General features: G+C 39.4%; 1 protein-coding gene across 2 annotated transcripts in view; it reads right to left on the bottom strand.

Annotated features, from left to right (window-relative positions):
* Positions 1-27,809, bottom strand: part of RORB (RAR related orphan receptor B) — a 372,186-nt gene that overhangs the window by 170,122 nt on the left and 174,255 nt on the right. Inside the window, exon 2 of one of the 2 annotated variants that reach the window (XM_082401472.1) lies at positions 10,932-13,170. In XM_082401472.1, coding sequence (XP_082257598.1) covers positions 10,932-10,938 — 7 coding nt within the window. In that variant the 5' untranslated portion in view covers positions 10,939-13,170. Of the gene's footprint in view, positions 1-10,931; positions 17,753-27,809 lie in introns of those variants that run through there. The other variant, XM_082401471.1, reaches the window with a different exon arrangement.

Here is a 27,809-nt window from a genome sequence, read left to right as displayed (position 1 = left end):
TTTTTCCCGAACAAATGTTCCTCTTTTCAAATCAGACTGTGTGGCATTTGCTCATATTCAACAACTGTGGAAATTTGGAACAAGGTTTCTTCTTAAAAAGAAAAAAAGTCTAATCCCTTTGCTATGTGCCAGGCACAACTTATGTACAAGTTAATAGGAAATGCTGTATGTAATAATTTTATTATTTGACCTGACAATGATAAGAATAGCCAATTACTCATTAGAAACTGAACATGCCTGAGTTCTTTAAGCTTGCACATTACTGTTTGATTCCGGAATCTAGCAGCCAGCAGCTGCTGGATGGTGAACTATGATTGGAGTGTTCATTCTGGCTCAAGCTCTATAATGAAACTTTTACTTTGGCAACTTGGAATATGGGTTTTTATGCTAATCCAGTGTTATGGAACCCATATGAAGCACTTGTGCGATCCATTCCTTGGACAGGTGAAATTAAACATATTTTAAATGTGGTTTGATAAATAGTTTCAATTATTTTCATTTCACTATTCAGGCAAATAAAATAGTGCTACTGTTTGAATTTCATAACCTCATAATCAGTTATAGGCAAGAACACATTCTGATCCTATTTAACAAGACAGTCTTTAAATAGCCTTTTTAAGGGAAAGATCAAATAGTGGTTTAGTGTTTACTTAGTAAATATATTTCCATAAAAGCCAGAGTAAAAAAATCTAGATTCATATTACATATGGCATTCAAGTAAACCACTGTTCTCCAAAGGTTCAATCTATATTTACCACCAAGAAAAAACACATTGGCCCAGACATAACATGAAGTGGGTATATGTGTCCACTGTCATATAACATATGGTGCCAGAGATGAGCACCAGAGAAACCACAATAAGAAGTGAGGGAGGCAGATATAAGCTAAAATGTTCTTGGTTTTCAGAGTTCTCTAAAGGCTGCTTTTTCTTGTTGTTGATTTTTGTGTTTTAACTAACTGCAGTTTCTGACCAATCTGATCATATCACTGTCCTTTTACACAACTGTCCTTTTATTATCACCTAAACTTAGAGAAATTTGTTTTTAAGCTCAGATAAATGGTGTGACCCATCACATGACAGGCCAGATTTTATTACAGAGTTAGGAATGGAATCACAGATTGTAATATCATTCCAATGCCATTTTTCAGAAAAATAATTCCCATTTCATACTTCTACTTGATACTAATCTTAGTTTTGTTTTTCTTTTGTTTTGTATTATATTCACCTTTTGAAATAGAAAGCACTGTCAACAAGTATACTTTTCAGTTTAACCTGATAACCTAACTAGGTCTGAAGCTGAGTACTGTATTGTGATGTCTAAATATAACGGTACAGATAAATTAAAATATTTTAAATATAAAAAAAAAAAGAAGCGAGGGAGGGAGTGTCCAGAAAACCAGTTGCCTTATTTAATAACTGTTCAGTCAAAGCTCCTAAAAGTTAGAGGGGCGGTTCTGTGCCCTCTCTTCCAACCTTTCACCTTTTTAGAAAAGCCTCAAAAAATGGGGTCAGTCAGCCACTTCTTGAATTCTTCCAGTTCCATGAAGTAAACAGATTAAGTACAGTAGCCATTATGTTACCAGAATATGTTGCAACAACAAAAAAGTACCATTCCTTAGTCTAATAAATTCCAATTAATAATCTGCATTTTAAAAAATGTATCTAGGGCTTCCCTGGTGGCGCAGTGGTTGAGAATCTGCCTGCCAATGCAGGGGACGCGGGTTCGAGCCCTGGTCTGGGAAGATCCCACATGCCACGGAGCAACTGGGCCCGTGAGCCACAATTACTGAGCCTGCGCGTCTGGAGCCTGTGCTCGGCAACGAGAGGCCGCGATAGTGAGAGGCCTGCGCACCGCAATGAAGAGTGGCCCCCACTTGCCACAACTAGAGAAAGCCCTGGCACAGAAACGAAGACCCAACACAGCCATACATACATACATACATACATACATAAAAAAAAAAAGAATGTAAGTAGACAAGAATAGCATTTAAAAAAAAAAAAAGTATCTATTTTTCAAGACTGAAAATGTATGGCTATGTGGTCTTGCTCACTGTATAGAAATTTGAAGCTGAGGTTTATGCTAATGCGGAGGGTTATGATCAAGAGTGGCGATTTGGCTGCCTGGAAGTCTCAAATGGTGACATTCACCTTTGTGAATTCTCCCCAGTCTAGGGTCCGGTTTTCAGTTTTGTAGGCTCAGAAATTTGATCTCACCAGTGTTTCAGAGTAGATTAGACCTTAGTACGAGGATTCAAGTTAACTAAGCTCACAAGAGCTAATGTATAAGACCAGAAAGTCAAATTATCACTTCAAAATGAAGAGCCTACTTGTGAATTGCAGTAGATACTTTTTTTTAAGCTTAATCAGCGATTTGCCTATAGATAGATAGTGCTAGGATGGACATGGCCAATAGTTGCTTCTCACACTCACATTTCTGTTACTACCTTGGAGTCCTGGATGTCTCCATCTTTAAATATGCTTAAGGGAGAGAATAACTCAAAAGTCAGCAAGACTATTATCTGTTGATTTTATAGTTTAATTTTCAGAGTTCAATCTTACATCCAAGTTCTTGAAATGGAAAAGTTTGAGGAATATCACTATTGCCCTCAGACACTGCTGACATGCCCTATTACTTCAATGGATTTTATTCTTCCTGATATCTAGTAATCTAAGATACTGTCTAGAGTAGATATCACTATTTTCAGGTAATGCCTTAAATGTTAAAGAAAATGAAACTCAATATATATCAGCCATGTCCTTATTCCTTATTTTACAAAGATAAGAATTTCTCTTATAAAAACAAGTGTATAAGAACATTGTATTTCCCCTATTTTTTTTCCTAGTGATTCTTTTTTTGCAAGTTACATTCTTCCCCACTCTGATATTTGTCTAATTCTGTACATTTTCCTTTTGTAATTTAAGAATTACTTCAGAGTTTTCTTTTTTAAATTGTCACTTGAAAATTATTTTACTACTAAGAGTTTTATTTGGGAACAATACTACTAGTTATTCTACATCAGGATATGTTCTTTTTGGAACAGTTCTACTTCCATAAACTAAATTTCACCTAGCACCTACTATAAAAGGCAACTGTGAAATACAAGAAACAATAATTTAATAAACCTCATTTATGATGAATAAATTAACCAAAAGACAGACTTCTATGCATCCTTAGAGGCCCATCTCAAACATCACTTCCCCTGTGAGAGCTATTCTGATGTTCTGATAGCATCCCTACTGTATTCTGTTCTGCTCTCACTTTGATCATAGCTTTGACCTCACCAGTTGTCTAATGTTTTATCAACTTGGGCATCCTTAGGGCTCAGTTTTGTGCCTCACTTTGACTAGATGCTCAATAAATCATGGATAAATGAATGTGAGTCACATACATTTCTATTAGTATATACGTGGCTGCAGAAGATGAAATCTTTGTGTCTGTCCCTTTTAAAATTAAAACTGAAAATTGAAATATTCAGGAAGATGGTCTTATTCCCATTCTTGAGAGAATATATTAATTTGGACTCCTAGAAATGAGATGATCAATGAGTTTGACAAAGTTTTCAGAACAGGGGAGAATCAACCTTGGTTGGTTCCAAACAGGGAGATAAATTTGTATTTAAAAATGATATTTTAAAAAACTAGTCAGAAGATTAAAATAAAATAATATTCTACTTTTTATTGCAGCCAGTAATACTCATTTATTCCATGCTAAGTAATGATTACAAATGCCAAGGCCTTTTAAAAAAGCTTTTGCTGTTTCTTTTTTAAAGGATAACTTGGTGCCCAAATTCAGAGAGGACCTTTTGTACTTCTAATTCAATATTAAAATACTGTATATCTGCTATTGTCCCATGATTACAACATAATCCTAATAAAATGCAGGTAATGGTGTAACAGTCTTTAAAGAAGGATGCTTTATTAGACAGTCATATGAAAATTTTTTTAAATATAATTTAAAATTGACTTGTCACAACATTCACTGGGAAAAAAGCTTTACTATGAAATAAAAATCTATGTAAGTTTTCTTTAAGCATTCCAAATCTTTCATATGTCCCACGGTACCAGGATATTGGGTTTACATGAGTACAAAGCAATAAGCAGACTAGTAACAAAAAACATAATTTGGTAATCAACCAGATTATTTGTCCCCGCCTCTGTCTTTTTTTTTTTTTTTTTGCTGATGTCTGTAATTCCACTGAATTTGAGAAATATAACCCAGGGCCACATGATATGAAAACTAATCACACATAAAAAATGACACCAATAAATACCCTTTTTAGTTAAGTAATTTACAAAGTCAGCATACCCACCCAGTTAATAAAATATTCACATGCAGAGGTGAACACGCTTAAGTCAAAGCAAATTACCTATGTTCTTTTATAAGAACAGGTTTTTGAACGAGTTTTTAGTTTCATGTTTTGGCAAAAGGTAACATGTTTATTTTGACCTCTCTAGGAACATGCCTAAGCCAAGAACATCCCAATTGAATTTTAAAACAAAGTTTACCATAACGTTGTAATAATTATCATAAAGTAAATTCTATTTCTAATAGTTATAAAATAAGGACTAACCAAGAAAAATGCATGTTACATTTAGTAGAAAATACTATACCTTTTAAGAGTTATTTTTAAATGTTTTAAATGCTTGCTATGCAAGGTATTACACGACGTAGATAAAATATACTTTGAATATTATTTTTAACTCTCCAGATAACCATTAATGAAATCGCACTTATTATTTGTTGCAGACAACAAATCTAGGACTTGAAATATTGATGGCCACATAGATATATTTTAAAGGTGAACAGAGGAAGCCAAAATTCTAAGTGCCTTGCAATGCATAATAATTTTGTTTGTGACGCTACGATCTCAATATTTCCTTTCATAAGAACCCACTCCCCACTGCCATTAGTTAACCACATGGTTATTATATTTAGCTTGATTCTCTATAAATGCCGTTATAACACCTGTGGTTTCCCTCATTAAGAACTGAAATGGATGGGGTCAGGGGTTGAAAGGGCAGCATATGCGCTATGAAAGAACTAGTTAACATAGCCTATTATATTGGCGCACTGGTAAATCTCATTTCTATTCATCAGATGATTAGTTCAATCAATATTTATTCCTCTATGCTCCCTTTGTCTTTTGCTACAAAGGAGACATCCTTCAAATTCATGGCATAAGCCTTGTTATCTATGAATTTGTTGCTTAATTTGAGACGGAATATTTTATTTACTTGGCAGTCCTAAATTCTTTGATTCCTTTTCCCTCTAATTATCATTAGGTAGTATAATGGAGTTTTGTGTAGATTATTTATAAATAAATGCTATTAAGAGTTTTTTTGTTTGTTTGTTTTGTTTTGTTTTGTTTTAATGGGACTAAAGTACCACATGTATTCATTTCTTCTTTTTGAAGGCTCTGGAAAGTTGCTTCTGTTTCTCTATATATGTTTGAACTTGGAAGTGTGGATTGTGAAAGCAACGATAAGAATGATTTTCTCTCTCAAATATTCATTCTTCTTGTCTGAGTGGGTGGTTATAGGCACATACATATACATATTGTGTATCAGTGTGTATCAACAGACGCCTCCAAAGACTGCTATTATCTGCTAGGGATTCTGTTAAGCCACAGATTCTAGTCAAAGTAAGATAAATATTTGCACGAAGCTGTAATTGGAAGACGATTACAAAGTTACAGGAATAATACTTTATGTGTAGAGTGCTCATTTTATCAAGGGTCATTATGCATTACATTACAAAAGATTTATTTCATTTGTCTCCTTAATTTCTGTCCTTTATGTAAGAATGGTTGGAATAGTAAAACTATATCTAGAATTTAAAAAACCTTATATTAATTATTAAGCAAAATTTCCATTCCTAATATTTACTTTTCTGTATAGTTTATCACAATAAAATGCTTTGTTAATGTCAATTACATAAAATTAATGGCAATATAATTTAAAGCCTGTTTTTGTCTTTATGGAAGAGACACAGAAATGATTTAGTCTTAAGAAAGTCTCATCATAATACTAGAATGAGAAAAATATATCTATTTTAAGTCATCTCAATCACTAATAAATTTGCACTAATAACGCATGTGTTCATAACTTTTGATATGTTTTAATCGGGCTAAAATTTGATGGTTTTAACTCTGGCATTAATTTTCCTATATCTTCATATAATTACCTGTAAGGCTTAGGTTTCTCCAAGGTACAGTGGCACTGATGTTACTGTTCACAATTTAAAACCTCACTTTATTTACAAATTTGCAGAAAACTAGCAGACGCTTATATAAAGAATTTAAAAACTTAATAATTTACTAGAATATTTTAATCTCTGTATTAACTGAATGCTATAATATGTACTTAAAATAAGAGGTATGTTATTCATAGCAGTGAAAAAATCTAGTTAATGCCTTGTGATTCACACTTTTATTTCTTAACACTATTGTATCAAAAAGTATAAAAACTACATAAAGCTGAAAAAAAGTTTTACTTGTCTTTTTATCTAGGAAAACTGCCTGTGTTGAATCATTTAAAAATCCTGGTGATAATTCTGTATATGCTACTTTTAGGGGAAAAATAAAAGTAGGAATTATTACACAGCTGGAATGCCATGTTCACGAAGACCAACCCTGAAACTTAATATTTTCTTCGTGCTGGAAAATTTTTGCTGCTGTAAAATTAGGTTTCATGAGTATGAAACATGTAAATTTAAAATACCGTGTATTTGTATTGCATGCACACATGAATAGTTGCTTTTATGGTTGTAAATAGTTTAGTGTCTAACAAATTATTACCAAAATAACTAAATGTGGACATTTCTTTTGATTGAATATAAAATAAACGTGTTAGTTATGTTAAAGTTAAACTTCACACAAACCCCTTTAATAATGATGCAAGAAATCCTTTAAGGTTTTTCTAAACAGTACAGCAAATTATAACTGCTGTTGATGGAACATCCAGGACTTGTGAGTTTTAAATGAATGCTACAAAGGAATTTTAATCTTGTAACCCCCATGTTTATGAAGCCTGCTGCTCAAAGTTCTCCCTTTCTATTTCCATCCTGGTTTCCCAATTCCTGATTATCTGAAAATATAGAAAAGTTAAAAGCCTTAATGGTACTAATATGTATACCGGAAGTCCAGGATGTCAAGCCCTTCTGTGTTAAAATACTTGTTACAAATTCACTCAGGATGTTGAGGGTGGGGGAGGAGAGAGTCCCAAGATGTAACCACCTAAGAAAAACAATTTTCTGGCTATATATTTTTTCAACAATACTTGAAATATAGCTTTAGGATTTTTCTTTGAACTGTTTGAATGTTTACTTTTCTTGGATTATAAAGACAGCTTACTGATAATTACTTAATGAACAATTACTAATGACTACTGACAGGGATGTCCTTCCACCAATGTTTTTAATTGTGGGAGGTGGAATGTTGGTTAGAAATATTTAATTGGAATTTTTGGAAGAAATTAAGATCTAGAACAGGTTTAGGAAATTTAAAGGCCTGGCCGGCAGGACGTTCAGAGCTCCAGACTTCCCAAGGTTTGCCATACCTCTGAGAGCAAGCCGCTTCTTTTCTAAAGTTAGCAGTTCATAAAAATTAACTACCTGAAAATAATAGATGAAAACCGGACTTTAGAAAAGCCAAGCCCCATCCTTGTTTACAGCAAGGATAAAACCAGATTTCTAATCCGCCGGAGCCACAATCACCTATTGATTGCAACGACATCTGTGCCCCTGTTTTTGGAAGCAGGGTTTTCTGCGGAGGCAGGGTGAAAAATCCGACCATTTCGGTGCTCCTGTGTAATAAACAGCTGGCAGGCTTCCCAGGAAGGAGTCTTGAAATCCACACCTCGGCTCACTTGTTTCTCACCTATGGACGGACCCAATTAAAAGTCCTCCCTTCCGCATTCATAAGTTATCCTTTTCAATAATGCAATCTACGAAGTAGCATCTCTAGACCTCATGTGGTAGGTACTCTGTAGCAGACAAAGGGTGAAAGGCTTTGTGCGCCACCAAATACACCCTTCTCCGCCCCAGGCCATCCCCGAGTGCTGGGGACCGACTCAGTTCAGCCATGGGGTAGGACAATGACCTAAGGATCAGAGCCTCTTAACCCCTTTCTTACCACAGAGCTTCCCTCGGGATAAAGTCTCTTAACTATCCTAGACCTGGCGGGGGCGGGGTGGAGTCCGGCGGTCGGGGGTGGGTTTACTGTGTTGGTCCCCAGGGCGACCACTCGATCCTGGACCAAGTTTGCATTGTGCCAAGTGCCCTGACTCAGTAGAGTTGCCAAATGCAAACCGTGGAGCCGAGGCTGAATAACAGACTGGGACCACCCGGGGATGGGGGACGTGTGTGTGTGTGCGCGCGCGTGTGTGCGTGCGCGCGTGTATGGTGTGTAGGGGGAAAGGGAGTGGGCGCACTGTAAAGCTGAGTTCAAAAACTGCCCCCTCCCCCAATATAGACTGCTTAGTAGCCCAGGCACAAGAGAAAGTTGATTCGTTTCCGCTCTCACTTCTCAAGTTCACACTCAAGTTCAACCCCTGACTGCCGTAAGACGACTGAGTAGCCTGGACCTTTTCTCCATCCTTATACAATCACCTCTGATGACGCGGGAGGGCACGGTCTGTAGGAAATGCGCAGAGATGGCAGAGGAGGGACAGTAAAGGGTCAAGAACGGAGAGCCCAGGAGGTAGAGAGGACTCCGCCACCTTTTAAGGTTGATTTTTCTCCAGAGCGTTCCCCCAGGCCCCCTGAGAGCTGTCTTAAGTTAGAACCCTCTGGGACTGTGGGGGGGGGGGGGAGTAGGCTTCGACTTCTTTCTCAAGGTGAGTAAGAGGCAGCACCTGGCGTCAAGCTTCTCGAGTCCCCGAAGTGGACGCCTTGGCGAATCTAGACTGTCGCTGGCAAACTGCTCCTTCAGGAGCAGTGCGATCAAGCTACAACCCACTCTTGTCCCACACTCCTCTGTTTTCTACAATTTAAGGGGAGAGTGAGTGGCTTTTGGCCCCAGGCCCTAGTGCCGGGTTGGAACTGACGTGGCGCATGGTTTCAGACCTCCAGAACATAAGAACTCAGCCACGGGAGGAATATTGATTGGAAAGGGAGAAGTAGGGGTTGGACGAACTAGCTACCCCAGAAAGGAGCAGGGGAAACTGAAAGGAGAGAGGATGGTGGTGCGACGGGACAGAAAAACAAAAACAAAGACTAGGGCGTCCTTTACTTAAAGGTTCTGCACTCGCCAATTACCCAAGTATAGTTTCCTGAAAGAATTTGGGCAGTGGAGCATGTGACCAATCTCCCAACCGGGACACTAAACTGGAACCAGCTCGAACTCACGGGGCCCCCACTAGTATGCAGGTCAATCAAGACCATTTCACCAGGACGTCTCTGTCCCTTAGCTTCAGCTACCTCCCTCCCACCCACCTCCATGGACGGCCTCTCTGTTCCTCCTCCTCCTTCCCTTTACTTGCCACGTCCCAGCGCCTAGCTGGCTAACCCAGTCTCTGCTCTAGCGTCCAGTCTCGGGATTCACCTCGAGCGGAGCAGGGGGAACATGCCCGATGCCCCATCCCGACGCTCCTCAATAGGTATTGGGAATGTGGATGGGAGGTGAACACAGCCGAGTGGAAGGCGATGAGTGTTTGCAGCCCAACTCTCCCAAGTTCTTCGCTAGTCCACCTGTCACGCGGGCTCAGGGATATAGGAAGGTCCGGAGCTGGCCGTTTCCACCTTTCTGTTGCCAGGACCCAGAGGGACAGACGAGGAGGAGAGGAGAGTCCCCGTCCCCGCCCCACCGCAAGAAACGCAGAATTGGCTAGAAAGAAAAACTGGGGAGTGTGGGGCGGCGGGTGCTCCGAGGCTCGCACTTATCCCCATGGCACGCGGGCACCCGGCCCGCTCTCCGAGAGAAGAGTGAAGTTGTGGCCAAGCAGACAGTGAAGGAAAGCGGCTCTGGGCACAGCGCGCAGGAAACGTGAAGGTCCTGGCACCGCAGGGGAGGAGACGGACCAAGTGATTCCCTAAAGCAGGCCAGGCCATCCGCCCGGGCAGCCCAAAGTGCAGCCGGAACAAGTGTGTTGCCCCTGTCCGCGGCGCGTCACCCCACCGCCGCCAGCTAGCCCAGGGGACCTGCCACCGCAGTCGCCGCTGGGGGTCCTGGCCCGAAGATTCACCCAGCACCGCCTCCCGCAGCGGTCCTTTGACAAAGGAGCCTTCCCCGCCGCGGGTAGCGCGGGCTTTTATCCTCTGGAACTTTCTCCGCACAACTTTTTCAGGATGGCGCTCGTCCCTGGGCCGCGCGGGCTCGGGCACGCGGACCTGGCCAGGGCGCAGCTCCGGCGCGAGGGACACGCGCAGGGGACGAACCCGGAATCTGTGTCTAGTCCCACGACACCGCCCCTCTGCCTACCACTCCCACGAAGGGACACTGTCCGCTGACCTGGACGCTGGTGGGCCTCATAACCTGAAGAGTGTGTGTACCCGCCTGGCCGCCTGGCCTCCTGCCCGTGCGCCCCGCGCGCCCAACCCGGGCCGGCGACCGCCGCGCGCCCGGCGCTTCTAGCGGCTTCTGCCCAGACGCATACTTCTCCCGGCTCTCCCTCCAACCGGCGTTCGCATCCGCACCCGAGAGTGACACCCCAAAATGGTACAGTACAACTCAAGGACTGGGAGGAAGCAACTAGCGTCGTCCCCCTCGCCAAAAAGCGCCCTCCCGTGTCCCTCCAGAACTCCTGAGAGGCATCAACACCTTCCCACAACTTTCTACGCCCAGGCCATTTGCAGCCCAACTGCGAACACGAACTCAGTAACTGCGCCCCGCCAACCTCTTTCCTCTTCGGCTGGGTGCGCTCCCCTCCCCCATCGCCCATCTGGCTGGAGTTGGCCGGACCGGGGAGACACGGTGCCTGCGGGCTCGCTTACCTCGCATGGTGTAGCCGCTCTCCCGCTCCGCGTAGTCATGAAGCTGCTCCCAGCCCGAACCCCGGAGAGCCCAAAAATCCCGCTCAGCACGAGTGAGGAAGGTAGTCGGCGAAGAGCTGCTCTGCCGAGAAAACCATCCCTTTAGGTGGACGCCGTGGCCGGAGGGTGACGTTTGCTGCCGCCGCTGCTATGTTAACAGTTTTGATGATGGTGGTGGTGACTGTTTTGATGGTTGTTTGGTTGTTTGTTTTTAGGAGGGGTGAAAAAAATGTGCTGGCTGGCTGGTGCCTGGGTTTTGTTTTGCTTTTGTTTTTCTTTTTTTCTTTCTCTCCAATGTACTTGCTTTTTAAAAATGCCACCGCCTCCGGCTCAGAAGGTTTCTTTTGTGATCACTTGGACTGAGGAGGAGGAGGAAGGGCAGCAGCAGGAGGAGGAGTTGGTGGTGGTTTTGTTAGTTACAAAGAAGAGGGAGAAGGAGCAAGGGGAAAAAAAGGAAACAGAAAGAAGAGGAAGAAAGGCGGTGTGGATGGCAGAGCATGTGCGTTTTCACATGACATCTGTGCCTGTTAGCGGATCCACAATGTGAATTTTCACTGTTCAGTTACAGGGAGGAAGGGAGCGAGAGAGAAAGAGAGAGGAGAGAGATGGGGAGAGAGCCGAGAAGGGGCTTATACGCGAGGGCGGGTTTGGCTGGGACTTCCAGGCCCCGCCTCCTGTCAGCGCCGCCGCCAATCAGCGCCTGGCAGTTCTTGGAGGGGCTGGGACGACGGGGGACAGGCTTGAAGGCGAAGGGCGGGGGATTAGGACACTGGAGCCGAAGGCGGCCGGGGCTGGAACTGGGCATTAGAGACTGTCCGAACTGGGCGGAGGAGGAGGAGAGGGACCGATAGAGTCGGGCAGATCTGCAGGTGACATTCACTTCGCATTCCAGGAGGAGGGAGGGGGCACTGACGAGTCCTTGGAAGGGAGGGACGCGGGGCTCTCCGGGTCCCTGGATGCTTCCCTCTCTCGCAAAACCTGCGGGCCCCGAATAGTTAGTTGTGAATTTATGTCAGCTCTCCGCAGAGTCCATTTTCGGAAAACTTCGCGTGTCTGGCGGGGCTTTCCCCAGGCGGGACGCTTCAGTTTTAGTGGCAGAATAATGCAAATCAACTTTCATCACTTTGAGCACAACTAAAATGCAGTCCCATGCAAGCAGCCGTCCTCTTCCTTTAAAACCATCTTTTAGATGCTTCCTGCCCCAGTCCTAAAAACAAAATAAACAAAACAATGAGATCTCTTTTGTTTTTTAAAATTATTTTACAAAATTTTAATGCTTTCTTTTATCGACGAAATTGATTTTATCAGCATTTGGAGTTGCTAATAAACTGGCGTGGAGCCATACGACTCAGTGATAACAGCCCCAATGGCAGTGTGGCTACCTTAGTGATGCAAGGTAAAGGGCTGGCTGAGGCTACAAGGTATGATTGTGTGGTGCTACTGATGAAGTTGCAGGGCTTTAGCGGGGAGGAACTGTTTATTCTAGTTGCTACTAGAAGACATTTGTCTATTTAGAGGGGTCTGGCAATTAAACGTAGGTAGTTATTGTATTCCTGAGGTGAAAATTGTCATCTATGACCGTTTATCTGTATTGTGGTAAAAATCTAATGCATATATCAAAACTGTTCCTTTTCAAGTTTCCTCCTCTACTTGGACATACTACATAGATGATCACATTTACTTCCCGTAGGGAACTTTGTAAATGCTTTGATTAATTTGGTCACCCTAACAGACAGACAGGTGAAAAAATTTGCCTAATCTTCTCAGTCTTAAGGCATTGAGGCTTCTACTCTATAGCATACCTGCTGGCAGAGCAGGCCTCATCATTGTTTAGATACCTGAATAACTTGATTTTTACTGGTATTTATTTATATTACGTCATGTAACACAAAGTGCAATGCAGAATTGGCGATTATTTAGTTAACTAGATCACCCTATGCTGCCAAGTAGTACCCTCCCACCCCGATTAAATAAAAATGGATTACTTTCTGAATCTTCACTAGTGTTAAATTGACTTAGCCCTGCTGTATGCACTTCCATTTGCAAGCCAATGTGTAATTTAGGAAAATTTTAGTATTAAGAGTGAAAGTTGATTGAGTCTTTAATGAAATGAAATGAACAAAAGGAAGTTACTGTTCAGAATAGTTATTCCCTTATAACTACCTTTCCCCTAGATTTTGTAATTGACACAGTAGTTAACCTAAGATAATATTTAAGCCTCCCTAGTTTTATCATTTTAATCAAGTAAAATATATTCATCATAACTACATTAAAGCTGAACTAAGTTATGCCTAATTTAGTTGCTTCATTAAAAATTACTGAATATAAAATAGTCAAGAAACAAATTGTGACTACATCATTTTATGTTTCAAGCAGAGACACAGGAATATTGAAAATTCCAAAGCCTTTGTAAACATTATAATTATTATTGCTGTCATTATTTTAGATTTCTATTTCTCATTAAAGAGGAATTTCAAAGTTCAAGAATTTTAACTCTTTCATCTAGTCCTAAATTTCTAAACATTTACTGAACACTGAAATTTCCTTTTACTGCTATAATAACTGTAATTATTTAAAAAGATAGTCAAAATATATATTAAAAGTACTTTTTTCTCCTTCTACATATTTTTATATATCCTTTGCTTTGTGCGTTTAACCAAGCATACTTTTGCTTAGAACTATATCACATATTTATTAATCTCTCCTGAACACTTTTGAAAAAACTGTTAATTTGAAATAAAGACAATTATGTTACATCATTTTTTCAAAACTGTATGTGTATTACATATATGGTGGTGCAAAGAATCTATTTTAGAGTGGAATAAATGTTGATCATTGGTTATAATGTGGTGATCTGGGACATTTTGGATCTTCCTAAAAATTAAAAAACCTAGTCTTGAGTGTTTCTATTAACTTTCAAATTATTTCAACTGAATGGAACCTATTTATGTAAAATAAATATTCAGGATTTAAATTAAAGAAATCAGCATTTTTCAAGAAGTCACGAAATACTTATCTATAATCTTATGTTTTTGTAACCCATCTGCCAGCAAATATCCATATTTCAAGTGGCATAATAATAATATATTAATATAATATCCTTGATCACATGAAGTTCAGTGTCAGTAATTTTATTTGAATAATTATGGAACTGTCTGGTTTCCTATAAGCTTGAAACTCTGCTTTTGGCTCTGGGCCTGAAGGATGTTCTTAGTTGACAGCTAAATTTTGATAAGTTTAAATGATAATCAGTAAGTCACATAGACTGTACTCAGTCTCAAGAACTGATATAGTTTCACTCAGGCTTGCCTGCTTACCTGCTTTCCCCACATATCACTACCCCTAAGGTTAGGCTGTATGCCCATGGAGTAATAATGACGAGAAGTATCCTGACAGACCCAAAGGTTTAATATGAGCCAACCACTTAGGGTGACCGTGGCATTTAGGATTACAGTATTTCAATCCTAAAATGCTTGGACCAAAATAGGAAGGAATGGTTCATTATATTCTGAGCTGGTCAGTCTATATATAGAGACTATTTTATTTTTGTTTTGTTTTGTTTCTTTAAAGGTTTATTATTTATTTATTTATTTAATTTATTTTTGGCTGCGTCGGGTCTTAGCTGCAGCACGCGGGCTTCTCTCTAGTTGTGGCATGCAGGTTTTCTCTTCTCTAGTTGTGGCACGCGGGCTCCAGGGCACGTGGGCTCTGTAGTTGTGGCACATGGGCTCTCTAGTTGAGGCGTGAGCTCAGTAGTTGTGGCGTGAGGGCTTAGTTGCCCCGCGGCATGTGGGATTTTAGTTCCCTGACCAGGGATAGAAGCTGCATCCCCTGCATTGTAAAGTGGATTCTTTACCACTGGACTACCAGGGAAGTTCCAAAACTCTTTTAAATAACTATGAATCTTGGGGGGATATTGGCAACACTGATAATATTACATTTAGAATGACTTAAAGATTGGGTGTTTTTAGCCCAGTTTAGGGAAGCTGTGTGGCTGTGAAAGTTGAAAGACAGGTATAAAGCTGCCTTTAAATGTTGGAGAAGCCAGAAAAATATAAGAATTTTAAAAGTTTGAACCTATTAAAAATGGAAAAGGTGAAGTACTGAGTTCCCTGTTGCTGAAGGAATCTGAGAAAAGACTGAATGAAAGACTGGTAAAGATGCTCAAGTATACAGACTTTTCTACTAGGCTGAAAATTGTCCCGATTACCTCCAGTTTGTTCTGTAACTCTAAGTGTATTCACAGGTAGGCAGCAACCTCTGCCCCAGTAGCTGCAGCAGAGTTATGCTTCCCACTGAGAAGGTAGGCTCCTTGAGAGCAGGGGCCAGAATTTTCCTAAGGTTTGGAAGAGCTCCTGGTATTTTATAGGCGCTTGGTAATTACTGGTTGAATGAATCCTTTCTACTCTTTGTCCACTGGATGTGAACCAGAAATGTAGCAAAGACCTGAATAAGATCTCTTCTTTCTTAGTCTCTAGTGAATAGGAGAGAGAGAAGAAGAGGGGGAGAGGGGAAAGGGGAGAGATTTTTTTTTCATTTTAAATTCTAATTTGGGGAAGAAAAAAATAATGTTTGAGTTTGGTTACATAATCATAAAAGCAAACAAAATCTAGTTATTTTCATATTTATTACTATTTTCAATTTTATTCCCAGATGGAGAGTCTTCATAATCTTTCAGTACTTTAAATTTTGCTTCATTTTTAAGTATGGATGCAAATTCAACAAGTTTTCAGCATGAAAAACAAAAGAGCAAATATTAAAAATGTTTAGCTGGTTCTTTTCACAATAAATTGGAAAAAGTGTTAAGGACCAAAACAAAATGAACCCCAATACGTGGGGTAAGAGGTAAGTTTAAAAAAGGACCAATATACAGGTCAGGAAAAAAAGCTAATATTTTTGGATGGGTCTCATGATCTATCAGGCTATCTAATTTCTATTTCTTAAAAGAGCCTACATGGTACATATTATATCACTGCCCCCCCAGCATTTTTTTTTTTTAAACAGATAAAGAAATAGAGGCTTAGAAAAGTTAAGTAACTTGCATAAGATCACAAATCTAAAAATGCTGGATCCAGGATTCAAACCCAGATATAGCCACTAAAATATAAGTTCCTTGAGTGCAGGGCCTTTCTTGATTTTATTTTTTTCAGTGCCAAATCCACAGACTCTCGAATCTTGCCTGGCAAACAGTATATGCTTAAAGCATACTTGTAAATAAATAAATCAGCATTTGAACTCTTATTCACAGTACAGTACTATATGCTCACACACTCCAGAGCTGAAACTAGTTATTTGCTAAATGCCATTAAGCAAAGATCAGTGACTTTTGACTTTGAAAATAAAAGGATACTGTGAAAAAATTTATGTAATAATTATCTAATGCTTGATTCAGTTCCATCGAGTCTATGATATACTTTTGCAATAAATATTTCAGGTTACAGATAATGTGGGCCTGAATTAAACTGGCACCAGTAAAAGTGAAAAAAAAAAAGATTAGTCTAGAATGAATTTAGATGTATAAAAATGCTTAGCCAAAAAACTGGAAGGAGATACACTAACATTTTAATAGTGGTTAACTAGAGGAATTAGAGAGAGAATGGGGATTGTAACATTTTGTGTCATACATTTTGTACTGTGATTTATTTACAAGAAGTAGATAATACTCTGTGTGTGTGTGTGTGTGTGTGTGTATGTGTGTAATGAAGAAGTTTTTTCAAGAGGACCAGAGGGGGAAAAAAGATAAGTACACGGAATTTCCTTTACCAAACTTGCTCTAAAGTCATTCCAATGAAAGTAGAATATATTGGCACCGAAACAGATACGTAATGGAGCGTTATCAGAGCATACAGAAGTTGATTTAAGACTATGAGGACTTTATATAAAAACCAAGGTAGAATTTCAGTTCAGATTGAAAAATATGATGCATTTTAATGTGATGGATAATGCCAGATTTCTCAGATAATATACAAAAATACATTTCAAATGAATTAAAAATTTAAATGACATATATAAGCAAATACATAAAATAGCAGAATTATATTTTTGTATATACTTATATAATGTTTTGTATGGGACAAACTTTTCTAAATTAGGAAACTCAGCTTTTATAAGGAAAAAATTAGATTTTTTTCCTATACACAAATTAAAAAAATGAGTAATTTAAATGACAAAAGACCCCCAAAACAAAGTGAAAATACATACAATAGGCTGGAAAAAATATTGCTGCACAATGATTAATAGTCTTTATAAACAAATGTATAGAAACTTACAAATGGATATGAATTAGACAAAAAACTCAAAACTGGAGTTGATAGAGAAGAAACGGAAGCTGCTTAGTGGATAATTTTCTTTAACTTGATTTTTTTGCTACAGGTGAACAATTTCTCTTTCATGTTTATATCACAATGCTGTTAGAAAGTCCGTTTCCAGATCACTTGACCATATTTAAAATGTCTTGTGTGTTTATTAAAATATGAATTAAAATGCAAATATAATATGTTATATAACTTCACCTTAGCTGTTGATGCACTGCAAAATTCATCTGCAGTTTGCTACTACTCTCTATATTCCTGCTTTATCAATCCAAGCCACTGTCCCTCTCCTACCTAGATGGGCACCATGTTCTCAGAATTTGTCTCTTTACCTCCATTTTTGCCCCTTAGTCCATCAATTTTCCATCTGGCATCTAGAGAGGACTTTTAAAAATGTAACTCAAACAATCAATATTCCCTTGCCAAGACATTTTAGTGTCTTCCAATTGCATTTAGGAAATAACCCATACTTCTTTCAGTGCCCCCTTTCATTCTCAAAAGTGTTCCAGCCTGAGCAATATAAAATATAGTTACCCTAATTATAAAGCTCTGCTGGCTTAAAGGTTACATCCTCAGAGAAATACTCCTTCATCGTATCACTTAAAAGAGCCCTCACTGATAATTCTTTATCAGAGCATCTCTTTGTGGTCTTTATAGCACATAGCAAATTTATGATTATTTGCTTGTCTTCTCTTATTATTATCTAATGAAGGAAGTACATTAATTTATATTTAATATTATTATTAGCCCCATGAGGCAGGGACTAAATCTCTGCTGTTTTTGTATTAGGTCATCAGGGCCTAGCACGTGCCTGACACTTAGCACATGCTTAGGAAAAGTTTGTTCAATGAACCGATCCTTGGACTAATTATTGGGATTTTTTTTTCAGGTTTTAATTTAAAATTTATTGTAATGGGGTCCGCGCAAAAGGAGGGGGTGAAGGGTGGGGAACATGCAGGGACACAGGAACACGATGACGTGGCCAGGGCCACAACTTCTGTCGTGGGGGGAGGGATGAAAAGAAAAGGCCGGGGCTGGAGCTGGGGTGGAAGAGGGAAGGCGGAGACACTGTGGCTGCATTCCCCCCACCCCCAGGAAGCATGTCTAGTCCCTGAATCCCCCCCATTTACCCTGGCCCCCTAAGATTCCATTTCTTGTCCTGCCTCTGGCCCTAGTGGCTCCTTTTTTTGCTCCCTTTGACTTGTTTTCCTCCGACAGATTCTCAAGCAGGATGATGTTTAGGGCCTGACCCCAAACCACCCCACCTTATGAAGGTACAACCTTTTCCTTCCCTTCTCAAATCTCACCTTTCCCCCTCTCTGGGACAGAATCTTTGATTCCCCTCCTTCCTCTCCTCCCTCCCCCTGGAAAAAAAAAAAGGACCAACTCCCCAGCAATGTAAACAATACTTTTTTTTTCTCTTTGAAAACTTGTTTCACACATTTGCTGTGATGTCTCCATGTTGTATTATGGCTGCATTTAAAAAATGCATGGAATATTAAGTTTTTCTTTTCAAGAAAATTGACATATATAGTGATGATTAAGGGTATCAATTCTGGAGTAAAATAAAACAACAACAAAAATAAACAAAAATTGTTTTCTGTTCCCAGATCTGCTGTTTTCAGTGTGAGTTGGTATTTAACCTGCCTGAAACTCACTTGAAAAAAATATATATAATAGGCCTATAAACAAACTCAAAAGAATAAAATGGGATATATTAACATAATGCTTCTCGCATCATAATCATGCAAAAATCATCAACTATTGATACTTTTTAAAAAAATTTCCTTGTAGAAAAACTATTTCATGAATTAGCAACAGTAAATTTTTCAGTTCAGGTCAATTAGATTTTGTTTGCCCATAACACTTCCCAGCTACTTCTGAACAATCAATGAATGCACAAAATATAAACTAATTTAATATTTACCACATTATTTGTTATTTTCAATTTGATACTTCCCAATTGCTTTATGATACCTTTTTTTTTTCTCCTTCCTTATTTTGAATTAAGAAATTCTGGAACATTCCATTTATTTTTCCTCTATTGGCATGCTTGTTACACATCCTTTCACTATTCTTTTAGTAATTCCCACAAAGAGTAAACATGTGTTCCTGGATCATTAGAATGAATATAAGTTAGTTCTCTTACCACACTCCAGTCAATGCTGAGACTTTTGGACACTGAACTCTATTAACTGTCCTCAACCCTCCAGGTGCCATTAGTTATTATTGTCATGTATTTTAATTCTACATATATTTTAACACCCTTAAAATATTATTGTTATTTTGTATAGTCAGTATTCTTTCAGATTTGCCCCAAATTTAGCATATATAATTTTTTCCTGCATTGCTGTGTTTCCCTTTGGGATAATTTTCCTTCTGCCTGAAGAACTGCTTTTAGCATGCCCTTTCATGTAGGCTGCTTGATGAATGTGCTTAGTCTTTGATGATCCAGAAATTTCTATGTTGCTTCACTTTTGAAAGATATTTTCACTGGTTGCCAAATTTTTTTTCACACCATATTCATATCATTCCATTGTCTTCTGTCTTAACATCTTTTCTGTTGAAGAGTTAGTTCTCAATCGCATGGTTGTTCCTTGAAAAACAATGTACCCTTCTTTTTGGATCCTTTCGTGATTTTCTGCTGTTTTCGACTTACTCACCAAAGTCATACCATTTCTCAATACAAAATGCTGTTTTTAATCTCTTCTATTGCTCAAAGGAGTAGATGGGAATCTGCATTTTGACGTGAGCGCTCATCCTTGGTACTTACTACCACATTTCTTTCCTTGAAATAAAGAATACGCAGCTAACTACAGGTACTTTAGGGACCAAGATTACAATCACCACGCCCCTCCCTTAAAATGAATCCACATACATGCCATGGGATCTCCCAGTTTGAATGTCTGGCAGACCTGGGGCCTGAGAGCATTTTGATAAATGATGCACATACATAATTTGAAAATCTAAAGTGCACTGGCAGAGATCAGGAGATGTTTGTGTTAATGAAAGCATGATTTTCTGGATCAAAGCAGACAAGGGAGGCCTAATTCTCTCAGATGAGGAGGGCTGCAGAATCTGTTTAGTGAATGAAAAGAGAGGTTGATGCAAGATGAGCTCTTTAAATAAGGGCAAAGTACTTTATCAATCCAAACCAATTTTCGAAAAGTCCATCCTCCTCTCTGGAGGGATACTGGGAGTAAAGGCATGAAATCAATATGCTTTTTAAAAACTCGAAGAAAGTATATCTTAATTCCCAAGTGGTACGCTTACAATCTCAGTCAGCTGGTATGAAAATCTGGGAAAAAAAGCTTTCTGGTTTATTTGAATGTAAATTTTGTTCACATTAACAGCCAGGACTTAGAGGAGGGAGAGAGAAAAATATATGAGAGTGAGATAGAAGGTGAAAATAAAGTGTGAGAAAAGAAATGAGAATTCAGGGATTAAAAAAGTTTTGAGAGAATGGGGGAAGGTATACATGTGTCTTTAAGAAAGTGATAACTAATAGTTATTCTGTATTTAGTGGGACATATTTCAGATTAGTCAGTCTGTGAAAAATAAGGAAAAGTTGGGCTGGAATAAAGATGGAGAGCAGAAAAGGAAGAAGAGGGAGGAAAAAATGGGAGGAGGGCAAGGGCAGTGGAAACTTTCATTGTTTGTTTGGCTGTGTTTACTGGCTTCTGTGAAGGGAAACTGATTACTTAGGAGTGGAGTTGATTGCCTGGTTTCCTGAGGAGTAGTACCTGGGTTTTTGTTTGTTTGTTTGTATTTTGGCAATTCAGTACCAAGAGTTTCCTCGTAATGGCACCCCTAAGTTACCAGTCCCTATCTTTGACCACTTTGATCTACCATGGGAAAAGGGAGTGATGGGCTTTTCTGCTTATGTTTATATACAACATGTAAATATGAAACTAATATTACAGGGCAATATTCACAGTCCCCAAAAAAAAGTTTCACAAAGGACTTTGTTTTTCTTTACTGCAAAGTAAAACATAGCCATTAATTAAGTTGTTTTATGAGCCTTTTTTTCTTCTTTTAGGTTTTGGTAAAGTTAATATTGTTCATTTGGGAATTACTTAAACTTAATAATAAAATTAGTACTATGGGACAGCTACTATCTTAAAAAAAGACAAAAAAATTTCAAACACCAGTGAGTTTACAAAACTTATGAAACATTCAAGTAAAACTTTTCTTTTTTCATTTGACAGGTTTGTTACCGCTCAGAGTGTAGTAGAAATAGGAAAAAAAGTTGTTTTTTAGAAGAATTAATTTTTGCTGGTCACAAGTCTCAAAGCTCTGTGTAATCAAGATAGAGCAAAAAAGTATGGCATTGAACATAATTGGTTATGTCATATTTTAACACATGAGCAGATGTGTCCCCAGAGAAGGCTAGGATGATTTCATGTATTTAAACTCAAGGTAAGTTGATAAACAGTTGTAGGTATTTGCTTAGAAATCTTGTATCTGCTATCTTTGCTTCTGGGTATACTGGAGGGATATAAATGAAATGGTTAAGTGGAGGGGTTCAGGGCAACAAACTATGTGTTCTTCCCCCCACTCCAAGGGGTGGGTTGCATTCATTTCCTGTCCCAACAGATTAAGAAATGGAAGAACAAGTGTCCAGCAGAGGGTGCAGTGCTGGCATCAGGAGTGCTGGACCTGGTTTAGCAACCACCTTAAACCTACTGGTTAGAAGGAGCCAGAGAACCTGACTACACTGTGGTGATGATAATATTTAAAAGGTGCCAGCACCTTCCCTTACCTAGGGAGCTAACTGCAGACCACCAAATAAATATTTTAACTTCAAGCCCACAGAGCTCAAAATTAACTATACAAAACCAACCATACTCATCTGGCTTAACAGTTGTTATTTAATTAATTCTTAAAATTAAAGTAGAGCATGTATGAATGAAGAGCTATCAAGGAAATATCAATAAGCTATTAATTTTTCATAGTTGCCTTCAATCAAGGGTAGTTTATTACCTTATATCTCATATTTCTCACGTGTTACCAGTCTCTAGAGTCAATTTTTTTTTTTTCCTGGTTCATTCTATGTTTGTTTCCTTTAAATGCTGAAATAGCTAGATCTTTAGCAACCTGCCTGCACACTGATATTTTTGCCTTGGTAGGCTACCTCTTGTGGGCAATAATAGATCCTTACATTAGCTCTCAGAAAGATCTACAGTCTCCAAAGAAGAATTTTTTTTTCCCTAAAGGACTGGAGAACTTGGCAATGACAAAAGGATAGTAAATGGAAACATTAAGATACCTAAGGAAGAGGCAAAAAGGTTTTGATCCTGTGGACTTTGGTGAGTGGGCGATCTCAGTGCCTGCAAGGATACTGGACTTGACAGAAAAATGTGGATGATGTAGTTACAAATGAATGAGATGAAACTCTAGGGAGGAAAAAAGGAATTATTTTTAAAAAGCAGACATTATGAAGCCATTACTACATTTACAGGTTTTTCCATGCATTTAAAAATTCAATGAATATAGATTTAAATAAAATCTGCCATTTCATTCACCAATGTATTTCAACAGAGATCAAACCTTGAGTAAATTCTATTACAAAGACAATAAAAATTGCTAAAATTCAAATGTTTACTTAACTAGGACTGTTTCTATAAAACATTCTAAGATATACATAAGCCTGCAAAATCATTGCTCTATATAATTTTGCTTTTAAATTTATAAGAATATTACAAAAATACTTTAAAATCAAAAAATTAAGCAAACTAAATAAAAAACAAAACTTGAATTTACTGAAAAGATGATTTCATGAACCACATTAAAATTATTATTTTTAACAGACTATTTTTTAGAGCAGTTTTAGGTTTACAGAAAAATGAGCAGATAGTACAGAGTTCTCATATGTCTCTCTTCCCCCATTCTCATAACAGTTTCCCCTTTTAATAATATCTTGCATTTGTGTGGTAATTTTTTTTACAACTAATGAGCCAATATTAATGCATTATTATGAGCTAAAATCCATAGTTTACATTAGGGTTCCTCTTTGTGTTGTACACTCTATGGGTTTTAACAAATGTGTAATTACATGTATTCATTATTACAGAACAGTTGCACTATCCTAAAAATCATACAGAATAGTTTCATTATCCTAAAAATCCCCTGTGCACCACCTATTCATCTCTCTCTCCCTGTGCCCCCACTCTGAATCCATGGCAACCACTGACCACTTTACTTTGAGAATTTGAAGAAATGTCCACAGCCACCTCAACCTTCAGCAACCACCACCCCGATCAGTCAGCAGCCATCAACATCGAGGCAAGACCCACCACCAGCAAAAAGATTATTATGATGTGCTGAAGGCTCAGGCGATGGTCTGCATTTTTTAGCAATAAAGTATTTTAAAATTAAGGTATATACATCTTTTTCCTAGACATAATGCTATTGCACATGTAGACTACAGAAAAGTATAAACGTAAGTTTTATATGCATTGGGAAACCAAAAACTTCATGTGACTCACTTGATCACAATATTCACTTTATTGCAGTGGTCAGGGACCGAACCTGCAGTATCTCCAAGGTATGCCTGGATGTGAAAGCTCCCGATATTCAATTATGATGAGCCTTAATCTGTTTCTTGACAGAACTCCTCTCACCCATTCCTCCCTGTTCATGGTTTACTGAAATTCTAATTGTCTAGGAAAGGCTATTCTGTGGTATATCTGCATGATCAGGATTCTGTGGGTTGTAAGTGATACAATTATCACTCAAACACTCAAGAAAATAGCACTAGTTTGAGAAAAACAGAATTTAGTAGCTTATGGCTAGAACTTGAGTACAGTTGGGTTTAGGACCTCACATAATATTATTTCCATCTTTCAAATCTGCCTTATTATGTGTTAACTTCCTTTTCAGGTACCCAGGAGGTGGTAAAGATAGTTACCAGATATTCTTGCCTATGTTCTACCACCTGAGCGAACTCAATGCAAATAGAGTATCTCTTCTAACAGTTTAGCAAAAGTCCCAGATCTGACACCAGCTGGCTTGGCTTGCATCATGTTCCCAACCTTGAATCAGTGATGTGGGTCTGGAGTAGGTCCTTGTAGAACTTCAAGGGGGTGAAGGAATTGTGGAATTCCCACTGGAATTATGTGGGAGGAGAATTTCACCAAATGAAAACTGGGTTTGGCAGGCAAAATAGCACAAGTATATTATACATTCCTGTAGAGTGGACTCCTTTTGTAGCCCTTTCTAAGGGATAATGCAGAACAGAAGGAGAGTAAAACAATCTCAGCTATTTCCATTTGCTCTCCCCTGAGAGGAGGAAGAACTCCTGAACCAACTGCTGCTGCCACATGATTTATAGGGGAGCCACCCTTGTGGACAGAGAGGAGCTGTCAGAGCCTGGTCCAATTCCACCCCATTTCCCTGAATTTCCACTTGGAGCTCTATATAAGTAAGGATGGTGTTCGTAAATCACAGAAAGACCATTAACTGTGGATGAATTAAATAGGGAGGGTTTTTTTTGTTTGTTTGTTTGTTTCACATTATAAGAATGCCAGAGGTAAGCCAGCCAGTACAGTGTCTCCATGATTCCATCAGGAACATAGGTGTCTTTTATCTGTTCCCAGGAATTATAGGATACTGTATAGTTTTTGTCCTCATGCTTTTTCCCTGGAGACCTCAAGATATTTTTTCTACCTCCTACATTACATCAGGAACAAGTGGAAAGAAGAGGGTAAAAGGTGCATGCCAGCTCACTGTCCTCTCTGAGAGAGAGAAAAGGGGCCCTTGGCAGTGAGGAACTGGCCTGGTGCTATCAATGGGCCTTGGTGTTGCTAGGAGCTGGCCTGGCACTCACAGCTAGGCCTTGGCAACTGAAGGCACAGCACTAGAGATACCAGAATTATAGACAGGGTTGAAGAGAAAAGGAGTGAAAATAAAACCTCTGACTATTCACAAGTTGGGCTAGATTTGACCTTCCTCCACAGTGTACTACCCAAGTGGACCACTGTAAATATGGCTGAAAAAATTAAATTAACTCTGTCTGGATTATGTAAATAGTCTCAGAGAAAGCAAACTGAGAGAGCAAATGGCAAAACTGTGAAATACAGTTATATTTGCAAACATGAGAACCTAGTTTTGACATTTTCTTAAATAACCAAGATTTATTCTTTAAAAATCTAAATAACACAAGTGATATATAAACACATATGCATTATGAAAAATTCAAATAATTTAAAGTGTAGAGGGTAAAAATTACAACCCCCTTTCCCTTCCTCCACAATCCTCTCCTTTCACCGGCAGGAACCACTGCTAAAATATTAGTGCATTTATTAGAAAACACTTCACTTTACATTTATACTCATAAATTTTAGACGTGAGATCAAGATGGCGGAGTAAGAGGATGTGGCGCTCACCTCTCCCATGAACACATCAAAATTACATCTACGTATGGAACAATTCTCATGGAAAACCACCTGGAAACTGGCAGAAGGATCCCTGTACAACCAAGGCTGTAAGAAAGTTACACACGTAATCGGGGAGGAAGGGAAGAAGAGCGATCAAGTTGGGACCTGTGCCCCGGGACGGGAACCAGAGGAAAAGGGAAAGTACACAGGTGAGCACTCGACCTGGGCAGGGAGTGGGCTGAGCCACAGAGTGGGCATCCCAGTCCTGGGGTCCTACGTGTAGGGGATGAGCACCCTTGGCTGCTTGGAGAACTGCTGGGACACACAGAAAAGCTAGAGAAGCCCAGACTCCACTCATGAGGAGCACTCGGGTGCAGGGAGAGGCCTGCCCTAATGGCTGCTGCCTTGTCGCGCTCCCCATCCCTAGCCGAGCAAACACGCTGGCCCTGCTCACTCTATGCCACAGCTTGGCACTGGACATGGGGCAGCCAGCACCTGAGAAAAGACTCAGTCTAGGGACAGAGGCAACCCAGGGGCCCAGGGTGTAGCCCAGGTGGAGGAGCGGCAACCATTGTTGGCGCCGACTCAAACAGCATCACAGAAGCAGCCCAGACTTCTGATGGCAGCGCAGCTGCTGGAATTCCCACAGCTCCCTCGCTGTGCTCCCCAGGCCCAGCTAATTGAACACTCCAGCCCTGCCTACTCCATGCCACAGCCTAGCACTAGATCTGGGTGAAGATGCAACCATGGGCTGCTTCTGAGTGGAGCCACAGACACCTACATAGGCGGAGCATCAGATCTGTGTAAGTGCAGGAGCCCCACTTGCTTCAGCACTCCCCTCCTTTGGGGCAAAGGCCCCAGTGCAGGGAGGAGGAAAAACACACACTTAAAGAGAACAGACCCAGCTTGAGCCCATCCCTGGAGCCTGAGAGGGTTGGTGACAGCCACTGAGCAGAGAGGAAGTCACGCCTCACACCCTGTGCAGGCTTTAGCTCTTCCATGACGAGCCACACCACTTACCAAGGTGATAGCTGCCAGCACACCTTGAAGAAGGATGTGTCTGGCATCCACATCAGATCCAGCTCTCCCACTGAAGGCACTGGGCACGCACAGCCTGCACAGTGATTCTCCCACATAAGAACACTCCTTCAAGACCACAGGAGATAACTGTTTCAACCAAACTCATAGAGACAGAGAAAGTTAAGTGAAATAAAGGCAGAGGAACTACTCTCAATTGAAAGAGCAAAAGAAAACCCCTGAGAAAATAAATAATGAAACAGAAACACCAAGCTACCAGATAAAGAATTCAAAACATTGGTAATAAAAATGCTAACTGAATTAGGGAAGAGAATTGATCCAAACACAAATCAGTTTAACAAGGAACTAGAAAATATAAAGAAGATCGAATCAAAAATACGTAATTCAATATCTGAGATAAAAATCACTCTAGAAGCAAAGAACATCAGACTGTGACACAGAAGAATGCATACGTGACCTGGAAGATAGAATAATGGAAATCACCCAATCAGAACAGCAGATAGAAAGACTAAAGAAAAAAATATATGAATGCAACATACAAGATCTCTTGGATAACATCAAACATGCCACCATTCACATTACAGGGGTTCTGGAAGGAGAAGAGAGAGAAGGGTATCAAAAATGTATTTGAAGAAACTATGGTTAAAAACTTCCCAGACCTAAAGAAGGAAACAGATATCCAGGTACAGGAGCACAGAGGGTCCCAAACAAGATGAACCCAAACAATCCCACACCAAGACATATCATAATTAAAATGGCAAAAGTTAAAAACAAAGAGAAAATTCTAAAGGCAGCAAGAGAAAAACAGAGTCCTATAAAAGGGAATCTCCATAAGGTTATCAGCTGATTTGTTTGCAGAAACTTTGCAGGCCATAAGAGTGTGGTATGATCTATTCAAAGTCCTGAAAGGGGAAAATCTGCAACCTAGGATACTCTACCCAGCAAGATAATCATTTAGAATAGAAGGAGAGAGAAAGAATTTCTCAGACAAGCAAAAACTAAAATAATTCATCAATACTAAACCTACCCTATAAGAAATGTTAAAGGATCTTCTCTAAATGGAAAAGAAGAATATACAGGAAAGGGAAAATCCCAACAGGAAAAGCAAATAT

The sequence above is a fragment of the Balaenoptera borealis genome, assembly GCF_965194805.1.
Source record: "Balaenoptera borealis genome assembly, chromosome: 8".
Lineage (NCBI taxonomy): Eukaryota > Metazoa > Chordata > Mammalia > Artiodactyla > Balaenopteridae > Balaenoptera > Balaenoptera borealis.
Note: the sequence above shows the minus strand (reverse complement) of the source record. Positions and strands in the feature narration are given on the sequence as shown.